We start from the raw sequence: 19,134 nt of genomic DNA on the forward strand, positions 1-19,134 counted from the left end.
ATGTTTACAGTCTGCTAGTATTTGTTCTAATGAGTTGGATTGGTTTTAATGTATGATCAGGGTATGCTTCTCCCATAAACAACAGTTGATGTTTTGTGAATGTAATTAATCTTATGTTTTATTGTCGTGTGAAATCTTCTGTTTGTTGGTCAAAATATTTATTAAAAGTTTAAAAAAAATAAGGCAAAAGTCATATTGTGTTAACAAATGAAGCTATGATTCCAATCTTGAAGAAAGAGACAATGTTTATTTATAGCAAACAGTTTTAACTGCGTTCTCAACAGTTCAGGTGTAACTTGAGTTAAAATGCTGCTAGAAAATCAGTTCGTATCAACAGCAGCTGAAAGCCTGGAGAGCAGATCTGAGAGAGAGAGACGGAGAGAGAGACACTCATACGAGACAGAGCAGATCAACTCCAGCAGTCTGTCTGTCTGTCTGCAGGATTTCTCTTCTCCTCCAGGTTTTGTCGGGATCTTCAGGTCCAGGTGCGACACACACACGCCTCGCGAGCGCCGGTTGCTCCGGTGCAACGGAGGATGATGAAGATGATGATGAAGACTCACCGGATCACCGGAGTCGCGCCGCTGATCGTGTTATTGCTGCTGCACGCGACACGAGCAGGTACATGTCTTCAGCTCTGGGGCTATTTTAATGTGGGAGATCACAGTTAGTCCTCATCTTCGGGTTAGTTGAGGTTCAGTTCAGATGTGATAGTTCACATCGCTAATATCGTTATGATGAAGAACCACGCGTGATATAGTAATGATGATTGATCGATCAGTGGACGGATTATTCAATCACTGAAATCTGATGGAGATTCTGTCACTGATTTGAGAGGCTCGGTCTGTGTTCAGTATTCACTGATGCACTTGTTAAAATATAGTATAGTGCGGTGAAAGTTAATAAACTTGCTCGTCATAAACTTGTAAAGGATATTATACAGTGTTGAAGACTAACTGGTTACATGTAACGCAATTAAGTAATTTAATTTCAAAATAAATGTAACTGTAACCTGTTAAATTAAATTAAAGTTACTTATGAAAATGTTAACAATCACGAAGGGGGTTACATTTGCATATTTTCACACACACGCAGATTTGATTGATTTCTTTCTCAAATTGCATTGACTGCTCTAAAATACGAGACTGTAATCTTTCAGGAGTTTAGAACACAGAATAGACACATGCTTATTCAATAACTGTTTTATTTCCTATTTGGCTTTATGCATATGTTTTTTTGTTGTTGTTATTGTTGTTTACAATAGATTACATAACTGTTTTTTCATTGGCATTGTCAGAAAAGGCATTGGAAAAGGTCAGATGCCATTTTCCTGTCACAGCTATGCAACAATTTGACAAAAACTATTTTTTTAAATCATAGTTATCAAACTATTTCTTATGATTTTAAATCTGTATACCTCAGAGCAATCTCAAAGTAAAAGTCTGATTTTGTGGTGGCTGCCATTTAATTAAATAAAATTATTATAATCTTAATTCAAGTGATGAAGGCTTTTGGAAGTCTGACAGTAATCTTGGTTGAGAATTATTGTAATGTCAACCCTGCCTGCTTTAAATGCTTGAAAATTATTAACAGTTTAGAAAAATGTAGAAAAAAATAATTTAAATTTAAATTCAGAAAAGTAATCAAATGTTATGTTACATTACTTTAATAAAGTAATTGAAATAGTTACATTACATATTACATTTTAGATAGGGTAACGTGTAATATGTAAACTATTACATTTACAAAGTAACCTTCCCAACACTGGATATATACAACCCAAATTCCAGAAATGTTGGGACGCTTTTTAAATTTGAATAAAATGAAAACTAAAAGACTTTCAAATCACATGAGCCAATATTTTATTCACAATAGAACATAGCAAATGTTTAAACTGAGAAATTTTACACTTTTATCCACTAAATAAGCTCATTTCAAATTTGATGCCTGCTACAGGTCTCAAAAAAGTTGGCACGGGGGCAACAAAGAGCTGAAAAAGCAAGAAATTTTGAAAAGATTCAGCTGGGAGAACATCTAGCAACTAATTAAGTTAATTAACATCAGGTCTGTAGCATTCTTAGCTATAAAAGGGATGTCTTAGAGAGGCAGAGTCTCTCAGAAGTAAAGACGGGCAGAGGCTCTCCAATCTGTAAAACAGTGCGTAAACATATTGTGGAATACTTTAAAAACAACGTTCCTCAACGTCAAATTGCAAAGACTTGGCAAATCTCACCATCTACAGCGCATAACATCATCAAAAGATTCAGAGAAACTGGAGAAATCTCTGTGCGTAAGGGACCAGGTGGGAAACCTTTGTTGGATGCCCGTGGTCTTCGGGCCCTCAGACAACACTGCATCACTCATCGGCATTATTCTGTCATTGACAGTACTAAATAGGCCCAGGAATACTTCCAGAAACCACTGTCGGTAAACACAATCCGCCGTGCCATCTGCAGATGCCAACTAAAGCTCTATCATGCAAAAAGGAAGCCATATGTGAACATGGTCAAGAAGTGCTGTCGTGTCCTGTGGGCCAAAGCTCATTTAAAATGGACTGTTTCAAAGTGGAAAAGTGTTCTATGGTCAGACGAGTCCAAATTTGACATTCTTGTTTGGAAATCACAGACGCCGTGTCTTCTGGGCTAAAGAGGAGTGAGACCTTTCAGCATGTTATCAGCGTTCAGTTCAAAAGCCAGCATCTCTGATGGTATGGGGGTGCATAAGTACATACGGTATGGGCAGCTTGCATGTTTTGGAAGGCACTATGAATGCTGAAAGGCATATAAAGGTTTTAGAGCAACATATGCGCCCCTCCAGACGATGTCTATTTCAGGGAAGGCCTTGTGTATTTCAGCAGGACAATGCAAAACCACATACTGCAGCTATCACAACAGCATGGCTTCGTAGTAGAAGAGTCTGGGTGCTGAATTGGCCCGCAGTCCAGATCTTTCACCTGTAGAGAACATTTGCCGCATCATTAAACGAAAAAATATGTCAAAGATGACCCTCTTCAGCAGCTGGAAACCTATATCAGACAAGAATGGGACCAAATTCCAACACCAAAACTCCAGAAACTCATAACCTCGATGGACAGACGTCTTCAGACTGTTTTGAAAAGAAGAGGAGATGCTACACCAGGGTAAACATGCCCCGTCCCAACTATTTTGAGACCTGTAGCAGGCATCAAAATTGAAATGAGCTCATTTTGTGCATAAAAGTATACAATACAATCTCAGTTTAAACATTTGTGTTAAGTTCAATCCAGGCAGGCAGTCAAAGACAGGGCAGGCAGGAATATCCAAAAACAATAGGCTTTAATTGACAAAGAACTTACTAAGATGTAACACAAACAATAACCGACAAAGACAGAACTGAACGGAGACTTTAAGTAGGTAGTGAGTTCGGCAAAACTACCTACACAGTTGAAGGGGTTTAACTAATAATGACTAAACGAGCAGAACAACTAATGAGCTAAATCAAACAGGAACAAAACCAAATAAGGCAAAACAGAAAAAGGCAGACGAAATGAAAAAAGACAAAACTAAAGTCCATAATCCTAACAATTTATGTTATGTACTATTGTGAATAAAATATTGGCTCATGTTAATTGAAATTCTTTTACTTTTCATTTTATTCAAATTTAAATAATGTCCCAACATTTCCGGAATTCGTGTTGTAGATAGATACAAGATAGGATATAATTTTCCCCCTCCATATTATAGGATAATATGGAGGGGGAAAAAATAAGAAGCAGCAACTACTTTCCAGTTTATGAAAACTTCTCAAATATTCAAATAGTCTCAAATATTACGAAATTGCAATTTTCGGTAACACTTTACTTAAAGCCTTTACCTATAATGCATTATAAAAGTAGTTTTAATGCATTACTTATGGCTTGTAATGCACCTTTATAATGCATTCAGGGCTCGCAAATTCGCTAGCCTGACGTCCCGGGACTATTGTGTTTTCCAGTCGGGCTACCAGAATATATCACTGTCCTGCCCGACAGGCCTTAAATACAGGGCTCCACGCAGTGTTCCCTCTAAACTGAGCGCTCTTCTTCCACCGCGCACGCGCAGGAGAAATAATGTGCCTCGCGCACACAAATGAGTTGGGAAGCCATTTGATTGAATGCTGCAGTAAAAGGGAAAGAATAGCAATGCTCAGGCAAACTGCTATAGAGCTGATGTCACGACAGAGTTAGAGCCGGTTTCATAGAAAGAGCACGATATGCACCAAATGAGTGGCTGTAGAAACTCAATACTTCAATGGTTGCGGTGCGAGAGCCAACACAAACACAATGACATCTGAAATAAAACATCCTCATGTTTTTGAGTCTTTGACTTTGAGTCTCTTGCTCATCAAGGCTGTATTCATTTAAAAAATACAGATAAAACAGTGATATAGTGAAATATTATTGCAATATCTAATATTGGTTTTCTATTTTAATACCTATACTTTAAACTAGCAGTTATTCCTGTGATCTGAAGCTGTATTTTCATCATTTCTCCAGTCTTCAGTGTCACATGATCTTCAGAAATCATAATAATATACTGATTTATCATCAGTGTTGAAACTGTTCTGCTGATCAATATTTTTTTGGAACCTTTTACTTTTTTCTTTGATTAATAAAAAGTTTAAAAGAACAGCATTTATTCAAAATATAAATATTTTCTAACAATAGAAGTCTTTACTATCAATTTGATCCATTTAACACATCCTTGCTGAATAAAACTTATTGAACTTTCTTTAAACTTTTTAAAAGTATCTTTAAAAAAGAAAGAAAAACAATTCTGACCCCAAACTTTTGAATAGTTTATATTGTAACACAACATCTCTATTTTAACTAAACACTGTTCTTTTTAACTTTTTATTTTTAAAAGATATCACAGGTCCCAAAAATATACAGCATAAAAATATAAAATAAAATAAAATAAAAAAGCAGTAGAAGTGTTTCCAGCATTGATTATAAATCAGTATATTAGAATGATTTCTGAAGGATCATGTGACTCTGAAAATACTGCTTGGCTTCACAGGAATTAATTACATTTTAAAGTTTATTAAAATAGAAAACTGTTATTTTAAATTGCAATAATATTTCACAATATTATTTTGTGAAATAATATTCAGTATTTTTTATCAAATAGATACAGCCTTGATGAGAATAAGAAACTTCTTTAAAAACTTTATTGATCCAAACGTTTGAACTGCAGTGTATTGTTCAGTAAACATGCTTTCTCAGGTAACCTAAAATATACATAATTTAGTTACATCAAGGGTCAAATCAAATATAAATAGCACATTAAAGTTAAGGTACACACTTTATTTGTGCGTGCTGTACAGGTCTGGTGTAAAGAATGCTTTTGCTCAGGAGACCGAAGTGTCCCCCGATAGAGAGAAGTTTTGCTCAGAAAGAAATAACATTAGAGGATCATTGCTCCCACGGGTCCTTCAATTTGATGCAACTAAACTGAAGAGTTTTTAAGGCCTTAGACAGTTTTAAATACATTAAATGGTATAGGAAATAATTTTTCAAATTGCCTTAAATTAAGAATTCTGCAGATACCTTGTAAATAGTAAAATAAAACTCTTTCCTTGATGTTCGTTGATATTTGTGTATTGACAATGTTTTTGATTGACATTTATGGTCTCTATTTTATTTGGGCTAGTTAAATTATTTTCGGGCTACCAAAATCTGAAGAGTACCTGCCCGAAGGATACCGGGGATTTAGACATTTTGCGAGGCCTGGCATTGTGCAATCTCATGGATAATGGTAATCACAGTTAATACATTATAAGACTGCATTTTAAATTCAGTTATAATTATTTACAACAAGATATAACGTATTACAATGCCAATTCTGAATAATTATAATGCATTATACTCTTTAATAACCCTTTACAATGTGTTATACATAAAGGCTTTAAGTAAAGAGTTACCCAATTTTCTTGAAACTATATTAAAACCCATGTCAAACCAACTGTATTCACTCACACATTGTCCCAACTGGTCAAACACATTTGTCTGTATGAAGAAATTCATAATGCTGAAACATTTTGAGTGTTCCCAGCATGCATTGCAGCATGAATAAATTATGACTTACAAAACAAAGTAGTGTTACTTAGTATAATTATTAAGACACGATTGAGAGATAAATCTGAATGCATTCAATTCATCAATCCTGCAAGATTACTTCATTCATATAACATGGTTCTTCAGTAGGCTGGTCTGACGCCGGTGGTTTTTAAGCCTGTAGGGTCTAGAGAGAGCGGCTCTTGTTCTCTGGTGGTTTTCTGGATCTGATCTCGTTCCAGCAGCTGTTTCTCATTCACTGTCTCTGTCTGGCTCCTTTCAGGCCTGCTTTCTATCTTTGTGAAGTAAAGGATCTTTAGAGAAATGCTAATATAGCTTGCTTTATTGAGCGTTACGGTGCTGTGAGCGCGTGTTATTTCTGTGAAGGCGTTTTCTCTGATTCCCTGAGGGCCTGGGAGCAGGACTGTGATGTTTAGATCGTCAGAAGCACATGCTGTAGGTTCAGATCTCAGCTGAAGTTACTCAGGGGCATCAGGTGGGTATTAATCTACTGAAAGGCGTTCAGAAGAGAAATGAGAGCAGGGCTTTTTCCACACATTCCCGACACGTCTGAAGCTGTCCAGCGTTCCAGCGCGCTGCAGATAAACGCTTTCTGCTGCTCCGTGTGCTGCGCCAATGCAGCAGGAATCTGAGGAGATCTGCATGTTTGAGAGGAGCAGTGACCGTGTTAAACCTGGCTTCTGAGCGCAGATGAAGAGTTCTGAGCACTGAGACTGTGCCAGCAGATTTATCCGTGTGAGGATGTCACAGGCCATATTACAAGCACAATCACAACCAACATGGTTCCTCTATACGCTTGTTACATCTGTACACCACCTCTCACTGATGTAAAAGCACGTCCCACCGCCGGCTCGCTTCCCCCGTCTGCGCGTCCTAAAGCGTCTAAACAGCGCTGGAGCTCCGCCAACTACTATGTTCAGCAAAACATCCGAATAATCGAAAACCGGTTGGAGATTTTGTAGAGTGTTCTGCCGAATGTTCAGCAGTTCTTTCTTGGTGAAACTGATCGTGTTAGACAAACAAAAGACAGGAAAAACTAACAAAAACACTAAAACAACTGGAGAGCCAAGCACAATGGCTGCCATGCGCGGCACCATCTTGATCTTGTTAGCACAGTTTGCTGTGTGCTTACGGAGCTGAAGGAGCGTTTGGTCGTGGAGAGGCCATCAGTCATGACTTAGTTTGATCTGTTGATCTGTAGGGTTAACCTGTTAACTCACCCGCTGTTCAGATAGAGGGTTTTATGAGCATTGCATGACTGTTTTGTGCTGATGGTCATGTAATATTGGAGCCCTTTCATATCAAGAATGATTTTTGGCTGTGAACAACTGCTGTTATTTTGGAGAATAGAAATTGATGGTTTCATTAGGTTCTTCAGATCAGTGTTTTGGTTTCTGGGTTCTTGTAAGTTCTTTAAAGTAGAAGTTCACACAGTAGACGTTCTTCTGAAGAGTGAAACTGGACTAATCTCTCTCTGAAGTACAGCTCACTGCTGATATTTCATCTCTGACCCAGATGCACATTGTCATTGATGAGTATGTGGTTCTTCAGACGGCTGTTGGTTTGATGCACAAGCTTTAACACGTTTGTCAGTAGTTCCTCAGGATGTGCTTCTGGACGTCTTCTCAGCTGAGGTGGAGGTTGAGTGTATGAGCGAGGAGAGGTTTGGCTGAATGATAGAGAAATACTCCAGATGGTCTGAACTCTCATCTGGGCTAGATCCGTAAGTCCCTGCCTTGACCTTTCACCCTGAACCATTTACAGTTTCCTGAGCTCTTGACCTCATGCTGATCTTTGAAGGTCAGATGGAAAAGATCAGTGTAGATTAAAGCCATGACCTCTTTTGGAGAGTTCAGCTAGAGATGAAAATACACTTAGAGAAATGAAGCGCAGTGAAACTCCAGTGTGACTGCAGTTGTACTGTAATCTATGTAATTGTTAAACTTGCCGTTGGTTGCATGTGATTCTGCACTGCACAATGAACAACTGTGCTGCAGTTAAAATGCTTGCAAACTGTAGTCTGAAGTTCAGCTACATTTAATCAGTGTTGGCGGTAATGCATTACAAGTAACACGTTACATAATCAGATTACTTTTCCAAGTAACTTCTAAAAAAAATGCATTACTTTATAATTTAAAAGAAGATACCTGTGTTACGTTTTCAAATAAGTAACTCCAGTTGTGTTGACTGACTGAATAAAAACAGAGCAATGCATACTCAGAATATGATGCAAACCTGCAATAGTTAAATAACCAAAATATCCTTCATGTATTTAATCCTGTTTTATTAACCGTTTGTTTTGCTGCTGGCCTGATCCAATTCAACCATACTAAGAAGCAAAAAGGACTTTAGATAAACATTTCTTACCTAACAACTTTCTTTATTGCTGTGCAGCTACTGTACAGAGGTGAATTAGCCTGTTCTTCAGCCTCGGCTTATTCATTTCACTTTTGGTGAGAAAGGACCTTCACATTTGCCAAATATAGAACTTTTTTATATTAAAACAAACAAGCAAGCCCTGCTCAAATTTAAAAAAGTAAGTCAAAAGTAACATAACGCATTTCCATAAAAAGTAACTAACATATAAGGGAGTAACGCAATATTGTAATGCATAACTTCTTTCAGACTGTGCAGTTCAGTTTAGTGTAACGATCTTCTCATAATAAAACTGTTGGTCACTGCAGTGCAAGTCAGGCTCAGTGTGCTGTGTTTCAGCGCAGCATGAGTTAAACTCAGTCCTGTTGAACAACAGCTGCAATGCAACGTGAACTAACTCTAGTTTCTGTGCTCGTGTTCGTTCTGAACTCATCTGCAGATGTAAAGCTGCTTCTTTGTTCATAGCAGTGGTATCTTCATATAGTTTCCACATGCAGGCTCAGTTTGGCATCTCATATATTTACTATTTCTCTGATCTATTTATATGGAAGAAATCGCTAGGGTGTGCGACTCCAAACTCATTCATATTTTAAAATACCATAGTACTCATGTGGTCTTTTGACTGTAATGTAGTTCCTGATGTTATAATGCCATAGCTGCAAGTGTTTTATCATTTACTCACCCTTGTGTCATTAGAAATGATGTATGGTTGTTTTCTGTGCAATATTTGTGGACAATCTTCTTCGAATCTTCTTCAACTGTCGGGCTCCAGAAAAGATTGAACTCTTTTATAAAATCTTCTGTCTTTGTTCTGTTGAGAGAAGTGTGAAATACCGTCGTTCTGAAACAGCTTGAACAGAGAAAGTCTGAAAGGGAATCAGGAATGAAAGCCAAAGGTCAGAGGTGAAGGTCAGGTGGGGTCAGCAGGCACACACTTTTAATAACCTGTCTCACATCCGTTTGTGATGCTGTGATGTTTCTCTGCAGTTTACTGGGTTATGTGTGTGTGTGTGTGTGTGTGCGCGCGCATGCGAAAGAAGCACAATAAAAATATGAATATAAAATATATATACAAATATAAAATGTCTGGAAGTCTGGACTGTGTTTCTTTAATTCATCCTGGTGTCGTCATTCACATCTGGCTCCCAGACACGCACACGCACACACACACACACACACACACACACACACACACACACACACACACACACACTCCCCTGCAGCTGCTGTTGTGTCTTTGATCTGTAGCTTGTTGTGAAAGTCTTTCCAAATGAGTTAAGTTTTTCAGCTTAGAGATGAGAGATGTGTGTGTATGTGTAAGTATGTGTGTGTGTGTGTGTGTGTGTGTGTGTGTGTGTGTGTGTGTGTGTGTATGTGTGCTCCAGATGCAGGTATTACACAAGTAGGATGATGTGAAGAGACACATGACCAGTCCAGACCTGCATGAAGATAGCTTCACACACACACACACACACACACACACTTACACAGTCACGATCATCTTTCACCTGCTGTCAGTCAGTGTGTTCTAACAGCCAGACAGACAGACAGATGTGAGGTCTCTCCATGAGATGTTAACATGACTGACTGTGTCGTCTCCAGCAGCCAATCACATCGATGTGCTGAAGATTCTGGACCTATCAGATTCCATGGAGGGTGTGTCTTTGGAGGCGGGGCTGTGCACAAGTAGGCGGGGCTCAGAGGAGGCGGATCTCGCTTATAAGATTGAGAAGAAAATCCAAGTTAGTGTTCCGACCAATCAGCTCTTCCCAGGTATGTGCCCGCACACACACACACACACACACACACACACACACACATAAATCACCTTCTCCTTGTAATACCTGAGTCATACCAAGTTCAAGTTTCAAGTGTATTTGTATAGTGCTTTTTACGATATAAATCGTTGCAAAGCAGCTCTACAGGAAATTATGTTTCCACAATATATTTATGTATTGCAGAACCTTAATATATTTAACTTATGGCACAATTTGGTAATTGTGTATGTTGTCTGAGCGTTGGCATCCTCTGAGGTCCTCTGAGGGGTTGGCATCATCTTTTCTCAGGTGTTCGGTCATCTCAGATCATTTAAGGGTTGGATCCAGACTGAAGCTTCTGTCATTCCTAGTTACCACGGGATGTTAATCAACAGAGAAACAAATAGAGACATGATTAGCGTAGCTGCTGTTCCATCTAAGCATAAATGATTTGTTCAACCCAAGCTAAAGAATAATAATAATGTACATTTGATCAGATATAACTGCAGTACAAGATTATAAGATGCATTATGTGAATGCTTGGCTAAAGAGATGTGTCTTTAATCTAGATTTAAACAGAGAGAGTGTGTCTGAACCCCGAACGTTATCAGGAAGGCTATTCCAGAGTTTGGGAGCCAAATGTGAAAAAGCTCTACCTCCTTTAGTGGACTTTGCTATCCTAGGTACTACCAAAAGTCCAGAGTTTTGTGACCTTAGAGAGCGGGTTGGATTATAGCGTGGTAGAAGACGAGTTGGGTACGCAGGAGCTAAACCATTTAGGGCCTTATAGGCAAGTAATAATATTTTGTAAATGATACAGAACAGAATAGGTAGCCAGTGCAGAGACTGTAAAATTGGGGTAATATGATCATATTTTCTTGACCTGGTAAGAACTCTAGCCGCTGCATTTTGGACTATCTGTAGCTTGTTTATTGAAGATGCAGGACAACCAGCTAGCAGTGCATTACAATATTCCAGTCTAGAGGTCATGAATGCATCAACTAGCTTTTCTGCATCAGAAACAGGTAGCATGTTTCGAAGCTTGGCAATGTTTCTAAGATGGAAGAATGCTGTTTTTGTAACATGGGAAACATGATTTTCAAAGGACAAGTTGCTGTCTAATATAACACCCAGATTTTTGACTTTAGAGGACGTAATAGTGCATCTGTCTAGTTGCCAATTGTAATCCAAGAGATTCTGTGTACTGTTTTTGGCCAATAAGTAATATCTCTGTCTTATCTGAATTTAATAGGAGGAAATTATTGGTCATCCAATCTTTTACATTTTTTACACAATCCTTTAGTTTAGATAGTTGAGAAGTTTCATCTGGTCTTGTTGAGATATATAGTTGAGTATCATCAGCATAACAATGAAAACTAATCCCGTATTTTCTATTAATATACCCATGTCATTATACAAATGTGTGTCCTCATATGTCACAAAAACACGCGCACACGTACTGTTAACAGACACATCCCATAGACCGCTTCCATTTTTATATACAGATAATCATACAGTTTGGGGTCATTAAGAAAGAAAGTTTTTAATTAATTATTCCTTTTTTTTTTCAAATAAATGAATGCTTTTATTCAGCAAGGGCACATTCAATTGATCAAAAGTGCCAGTGAAGACATTTATAATGTAGCAAAAGATTTTTATTTCAAATAAATGCTGTTCTTTTGAACTTTCTATTATTCCGTGAATCCTGAAAAACAAAATGTTTCACAGTTTCCACAAAAATATTGGGCAGCAATTCATCATTGATAATAATCAGAAATGTTTGTTGAGCAGTAAATCAGTATATTATAATGATTTCTGAAGATCATGTGACACTGAAGACTGGAGTAATGATGCTGAAAATACAGCTGCAGATCACAGAAATACATTACAGTTTAACACACATTCACACAGAAAACAGCTGTATTAGACTGTAATGATATTTCATATTTGTACTGTGTTTGGTGTGTTTCAGACGCTGTGTTCCCGGAGGATTTCTCGGTGCTGGTGACGGTCCGAGCGCGGCGCGGCGCTCAGTGTTTTCTGCTGTCGGTGTATGACAGCGAGGGAGTGCAGCAGCTGGGCCTGGAGCTCGGACGCTCGCCCGTCTTCCTCTACGAGGACCACACCGGCCAGCCGACCCCTGACCTCTACCCCATCTTCAAGAAGATCAACCTCGCCGACGGCAAGTGAGTGACACGACCGAACACACATTCAGCATTCATCTGTAGAAGCACCTTGCTGCATCGCTTGCAGTAAAACTACATCACCGTCCTGATTTGAACACACGTCATTATGATTAAGACTTCCCAACTCTACGTAACTCTACATATGAGCATCCCAGGAAGACTTGAATCCGCCATGAAGTCACTCCGGTCTTGTGTTTTCCTGACAGAAACTGAATCACTTCAGTTCTACATGGGATTCAGTGAATTTCTGAAGCTACAGTCAGTTAAAACAGGACACGCTGCAGATGTATTTATATTCTTAACTTATATGAAGTGAATAATTCATCCATTCATCATTTAACTTTCTGGTTACACTTTATTTTAAGGTGTCCTTGTTAAAGTGTAATTATATATTTAAGTAATGAGTAATATTAATTAACTATGTATTTGCTATATGGTTAGGTTACTTGCATGTAATTATGCATAATTTATTGTTATTATAATAATAAGTACATGTAACGTGTGACAAGAACACCTTCAAATACAGTGTTAACAACTTTCTTTTCTTCTGTAAAACACACAAGGAGAGTTTCTGAAGACTCGTAATGAAAGTGAATGAGGACTGAAGCTGTTAATGATAGAAAAGCTTCATAAAGGTGGTCAGCAGAACTCTTCTGAAGTCAAACGATGCTTTGTGTGAGGAACAAACCCAAACTCAGACAGTAAAACCTCTCAAGGCGATTATGTTATATCACTACAGAAGCAGCTTCACAGGAAGATATCAGTGTTAATGATGTAAAGTTAATCAATTATGAAACAATTCAGTTTCAGCTGTGCAGCAGCTCTACAGTAGTTGAGTTCAGTTCATTGGAGCAGAAGATCGTGACTGAATCAGTTTAAGTCTGTTCCTCACATAAATTATGGTGTGACTTCAGAAGAGTTGAAATATGGAGTCACATTTTTGGCTGATTTAACCCTTTGAAGCTCATCAGTCAGCCTGCAGGTGTTTGCTGGATTCGTTCATCTCCCGCTCTGGACGTGTGCTGATTACGCTCAGACTCACTGTGACCTCTGACCCTACAGGTGGCACAGAGTGGCCTACAGCGTGGAAGGTCAGAAAGTCACGCTGTATCTAGACTGTCAGAAAGTGGCGACCCTTGACCTCCCCAGAGGCCCCGAGCCTAAGGTCAGCACAGACGGAGTGACGGTGTTCGGGACGAGACTCCTGGATGAAGAAGTGTTTGAGGTGAGTGTGTTTATGTGTGTGTGTGTGTGTGTGTGTGTGTGTGTTGATGTGTGTGTGTGTGTGTGTGTGTGTGTGTGTGTATGTGTGTTGATGTGTGTGTGTGTGTGTGTGTGTGTGTGTGTGTGTGTGTGTGTGTTGATGTGTGTGTGTGTGTGTGTGTGTGTGTGTATGTGTGTTGATGTGTGTGTGTGTGTGTGTGTGTGTGTGTGTGTGTGTGTGTGTGTGTGTGTGTGTGTGTGTGTGTGTGTGTTGATGTGTGTTGATGTGTATGTGTGTGTTGATGTGTGTTGATGTGTATGTGTGTGTGTGTGTGTGTGTGTGTGTGTGTGTGTGTGTTTCAGGGTGAGATCCAGCAGCTGTTAATCGCTCCGGACCCCAGAGCTGCTGCTGATTACTGCCACACCCACATTCCTGACTGTGACTCCACCCTCACCTACAACAGCCTATCACTGGACCCCGTGGAGGTAACTCCGCCCACGGGAGGAGCTCATTAACATGCACAGCTCATTCATATTCGTATTTCTGCATTGATGATGAATATAAAGCACCTGTCTGTCTCTCATTAACACTGATGTCTGTTCTTTGGCTCGGTCTTGAGTACAGTGTTAAACATGCTGTTGAGGACTCCTGCCAGTGTTTATATCACACCCTTCAGCTGCTGTGTGTGTGATTTACAGCCCAAACACCGACTCTCTTATGTTCTCCATAGGAATTGATTTTTAATGATAACTCATAAACCTTCAAAGACAGAGCTGCTGTGAGCGACGAGGTTGTTAAACAATGATTTATGCTTTTGTTGAAGCCAGAAGCCTGCATTATTTCCAGTGATTCAGAAATCTTCACCAAACATATATACATGTTCTTCACAAAGCTGCATGGGATTGTAGTTCTTTCCCTCCGTAAAGGCATTCAGTTCACAGTCTCACTTTTTTTGCTTCCACTCAGAGTTTGTAATGTTGTGATTCTCCTCGGAGCTGGTTGGTTGGGTTCATGGATTAAACTCGTTAATGAAGACTTTTTAAAATCGCTATGGGGAAAATGAATGGAAAAGACATCTGTATGGTGTCCGGTGTCTGTTGCAGGTCAAGAAGCCGCCAAGGAAACCAGTCGAAGAGGAGTTTGACGATGACTTTTACAATGACCTTTACAGTGACCTGTCTGTGTCGACGGCAGGAGACAACGTCACCGAGTACGAGGTCAGTCTGAGTAATAATACTTCACTGCTATACTTCAGTATTACTTGTGGGAATTTGTACTTGAGATTTGTAAATCTTGTAAATCTTGTAAAACTAAATATTTGTACTTTTACTCAATATCATTTACAAGGTAAAAAATAATGCTGGTTACACTAATACAACTCATGAAGAATTAAAAATATGCATCATGACCTGAATCTTTCCCTTAATTATTTAAAAAGGAAATTGTATTATTTCTTTATCCTAATGTGATTAACAAGCCAATCAGTCAAGCTCATATTAGTTAAATAGCCAGTTAATCTTTATTTTAGTGTAAATACGGGTAAAACAGTCATTTTCAGGCTGTTAATGAGAAACTGTGTTATTTTAATGACTTTGAGATTCTATTGTAGGTTTTATAAATATTTGGAATTAGTTTTTATTTTTATATTTTGCTTACATTTTAGTTTTTTAAAATATAAATGAAGAGTTAATTTGCAAAAACAGATAACTCCGTTTTTAAAAATGTGTTGTTTTTATTACATAATAATAACTAAAAAAAATACAGCTAACAGACAATAAAACACAATAAAAACATTATAACACAATAATAAAAAAAAACATTATTTATGAAAATTAATAAAAAACTGCGTTATCTGTTTTTGATTTTGTAATAATTTTATTTCAGGTTTCGCTTTAGTTATTTTAGTAATTAAATGAAAATGAGAAATATTTGACATTATTTCAAGTAAATAATGTGTGTGTGTGTGTGTCTCAGATAGTGGAGTACGAGGAGGCTGAGAACGAGACGGAGTATTTTAAGGAGTACACAGAGTATCAGGAGTATGAGGATTACGAGTACCGTCCGGCGGAGAGACACGAGCAGTTCTTCAGCGGGCAGGTGTGTGTCAGCCATCTGTCTCTGTCCGAGTTTTCCTGCAGGTGTGTCTCACGTGTCTGTGGTCTTCTCGCAGGCTCTCGGTCCAGAGAAGGGGCAGAAGGGCGAGCCGGCGCTGCTGGGGGAGGGGACGCTGATCGTGGGACCCCCGGGCCTCCCAGGTGCTGAGGTAACCTCTCATGACAGCTCTGTGACTCTCTGTGTTTATGTGTGTGTCTCAGAGACAGACGGTGTGTTTCTGTTGTTTCATGCAGGGGCCGCCGGGTGAGCCCGGCCCTATGGGACCCCCGGGGCCGATCGGAGATCCAGGAGACCCAGTGAGACACACACACACACTCACACACACTCGTCGTGATCATCAGGCTCGTAATGGATATTACACACTCGTCTGTCTCCTCTCATTAGGGTCCCGAGGGCCGACAAGGACTTGCAGGGGCCGATGGGATACCTGGACCTCCAGGGAACCTGCTGATGCTGCCGGTGTGTGTCAATCAAAATACACACAAACTTACAGAGAGGCTTGTGTTGATGTTTGCTGACCGTTCAAAAGTTTGGGGTCAGTAAGAACTGTTTTTGAAAGAATGTAATACTTTTATTCATCAAGGATGCATTAAATTGATCAAAAGTGACAGTGAAGACATTTATAATGTTACAAAAGATTTCTATTTCAAATAAATGCTGTTCTTCTGAACTTTCTATTCATCTATGAATCCTGAAAAATGAAACGTATCACAGTTTCCACAACAATATTAGGCAGCACAACTGTATTTAACATTGATAATAATCAGAAATGTTTCTTGAGCATTTTAGGGTTTTACTGCACTTTTGGGTCAAATAAATGCAGCCTTGGTGAGCAGAAGAGACTTCAGAAACATGAAAAAATCTAATTGACCCCAAACTTTTTAATGCTACTGAATGTTTATTGATTGCATTTCAATGAACACATGGCAGTCAATAACTGATGTTTACAGTAATTAAATGAACCAGGACTGAAGCGGTGTGTGTGTGTGTTAGTTTCAGTCTGGCGGTGACGCTCGTCACGGTCCCGTCATATCGGCTCAAGAAGCTCAAGCTCAAGCCATCTTACAGCACACTAAGGTCAGACTCTACTCTAACTCTACTCTCACAGTCCTGAAGATGAATTGAGGGGCATAAAATCAGGATTTTAACACACAGTCCATTTATGAGAACTCATGAAGTTTGCATCACTCTCAGTGCTGATGTTTGTGTCTCAGCTCTCTCTGAAGGGCCCGCCGGGACCGTTAGGACTGACCGGACGACCCGGACCGCTGGTGAGTGTGTTTCAACCGGCAGAACCTGTTATTTCAACATTACAATGACCAAAAAAATACTAGTATTTCATACAGTGTGTGTATGTATTTTAGTGACAATTTTGAACCTAGAAGTGACAAGCCTGATATAAAAATGTAAAAATGCAGAAGGTTTAATGTTAGGGTTAGTGTTATGGTTAGGGTTATATTATTTATAACTGGCTGGATATAAAAACAGCAGAAGTCTATGTACCGACTTCATCTATCTGAGTAAGCATGTGTGTGTGTGTGTGTGTGTGTATGTGTGTGTGTGTGTGTGGCGCCCTCTACTGAAGCTCTGGAAGAAGAGCTGCATTTCATCAGGCTATAGGATAGCTATAGGATAAATTCGTCTGGATAGTTACACAAACAAATGAGCAAAACTAAAGACCAAATCAACAGAGGAGCAGCAGATTGAGTCCCAACCAACAGACTCAGTTTAATGAGTTTTATTGGTTCTGAATGACTTTGTGAGTGAAGAAGTGTGTGTTTGTGTTTGTGTTTGTCAGGGATCTCCGGGCCCGCGGGGTCTGAAGGGCGATCATGGCTTCACAGGACCTCCGGTACGAGAGGAGACGCTCATCTGATCATCTCAAATACACACACAATACCAATCATGTGTGGAATAATTAAGATTTATAATGTTTTAAAAGAAGTCACCAAAGCAGCATTTATTTGATCAAAAATACAGTAAAAATATTATTACATTATAATACAGCTGTTTTCTGTGTGAATATCTGTTAAACTGTAATTTATTTCTGTGATCTGCAGCTGTATTTTCAGCATCATTACTCCAGTCTTCAGTGTCACATGATCTTCAGAAATCATAATAATATACTGATTTACTGCTCAACAAACATTTCTGATGATTATTATCTGTCTTTAGGGTCCTCGTGGACTGCCGGGGGCTCCAGGATTCAATGGTAAACCAGGCAAGAGGGTGAGTTTCATCTGAACACAACAAACACCATCAGACGCCTGCTTGAACACCTGAAACACACCTGTGTGTGTGTGTGTGTGTGTGTGTGTGTGTGTGTGTGTGTGTGTGTGTGTGTGTGTGTGTGTGTGTATGTGTGTGTGTGTGTGTGTGTGTATGTGTGTTAAGGGTCGTGGTGGGATCGACGGAGCCAGAGGTGAGCCAGGAGAGACTGGAACTAAAGTAAGTTATTCTGTCATTAGTGACACATTATTTCACAGATCAAACATCATGCATACGAGGACCTGACCATCAGACACGCTGTCCCTCATAATGAACCTCCATCAGTTCAACAGGACAGGTTAGAAGAGTTCAGTGTGTTGATGAAGATGAGGGGATGAAGGCACAGTGTATGATCTCATGTCTGCTGTGTTTATTCATTGATATTTCATGCACGCAGTAGAATGTTTATCTGCTGAAGTTTTGTAAAATGATGTTATTGGAACATGAAGTTCTAGTCTAACACTAATGAAGAGCTGTTGAGTGTTGACTGGGTCTCTCCTGAGGTGATTTGTGTCTCTGTGTGTGCTGTTATCAGGGTGACAGAGGGTTTGACGGGCTACCAGGTCTGCCTGGAAACAAGGGTCACCGGGTAACACACTCTCTATTAACACTCATTAACCCCAGTGTGACTAAATGTTCATTAGGGGCAGACACATTCATCTGTGTGTGTGTGTGTGTGTGTGCAGGGAGATCCAGGGAAGAAGGGGCCAGTCGGTCCTCCAGGAGGCCCTGGAGAAAAGGTCAGTGAACATTTCTTCCATATTCTTCTGTAACTTCTGTCTGTCTGTCTTTGATCAGGTTCAGAGAGAATGTTTGTTTGTTTCCCAGGGTTCAGATGGTCAGCCGGGACCCAGAGGTCAGCCAGGAGAGCCTGTATGTGTTCACTCCTGTTGCCACCTGTAGTATGAAGTATTGATCATCATCTTCATTGATCCACTGACGTGTGTGTCAGGGACTGATTGTGTGTTAACATATATTCCTCAGTGATGTGTGTGTGTGTGTGTGTTAGGGTCTAGCAGGGTTGACGGGTCAGAGAGGTCTTACTGGTCCTCCAGGACAGCAGGTGAGTGGATAAACTCCTCATTCTGCATGTTTGGGTCTCATTATTGTGTTTGTATGATATGACTGACCTCC

The 19,134-nt window shown here is 39.4% G+C and overlaps 1 protein-coding gene across 1 annotated transcript in view; it reads left to right on the plus strand.

Moving 5' to 3' along the window:
- The first annotated feature begins 357 nt into the window (after window positions 1–357).
- The window catches only part of LOC306873576 (uncharacterized protein), a 32,825-nt gene continuing 14,048 nt past the window's right edge, over window positions 358–19,134 (plus strand). The window contains exons 1-19 of the mRNA XM_079422976.1: window positions 358–621; window positions 10,073–10,243; window positions 12,200–12,413; window positions 13,476–13,638; window positions 13,980–14,102; window positions 14,721–14,834; window positions 15,592–15,714; window positions 15,788–15,880; window positions 15,966–16,028; window positions 16,117–16,191; window positions 16,726–16,809; window positions 16,947–17,003; window positions 17,531–17,584; window positions 17,908–17,961; window positions 18,127–18,180; window positions 18,536–18,589; window positions 18,687–18,740; window positions 18,829–18,873; window positions 19,010–19,063. Of these exons, the coding sequence (XP_079279102.1) occupies window positions 537–621; window positions 10,073–10,243; window positions 12,200–12,413; window positions 13,476–13,638; window positions 13,980–14,102; window positions 14,721–14,834; window positions 15,592–15,714; window positions 15,788–15,880; window positions 15,966–16,028; window positions 16,117–16,191; window positions 16,726–16,809; window positions 16,947–17,003; window positions 17,531–17,584; window positions 17,908–17,961; window positions 18,127–18,180; window positions 18,536–18,589; window positions 18,687–18,740; window positions 18,829–18,873; window positions 19,010–19,063 (1,734 nt within the window). The 5' untranslated portion in view covers window positions 358–536. The remainder of the gene's footprint in view (window positions 622–10,072; window positions 10,244–12,199; window positions 12,414–13,475; window positions 13,639–13,979; window positions 14,103–14,720; window positions 14,835–15,591; window positions 15,715–15,787; window positions 15,881–15,965; window positions 16,029–16,116; window positions 16,192–16,725; window positions 16,810–16,946; window positions 17,004–17,530; window positions 17,585–17,907; window positions 17,962–18,126; window positions 18,181–18,535; window positions 18,590–18,686; window positions 18,741–18,828; window positions 18,874–19,009; window positions 19,064–19,134) is intronic.

This window comes from Barbus barbus (genome assembly GCF_936440315.1).
Source record: "Barbus barbus genome assembly, chromosome: 8".
NCBI lineage: Eukaryota > Metazoa > Chordata > Actinopteri > Cypriniformes > Cyprinidae > Barbus > Barbus barbus.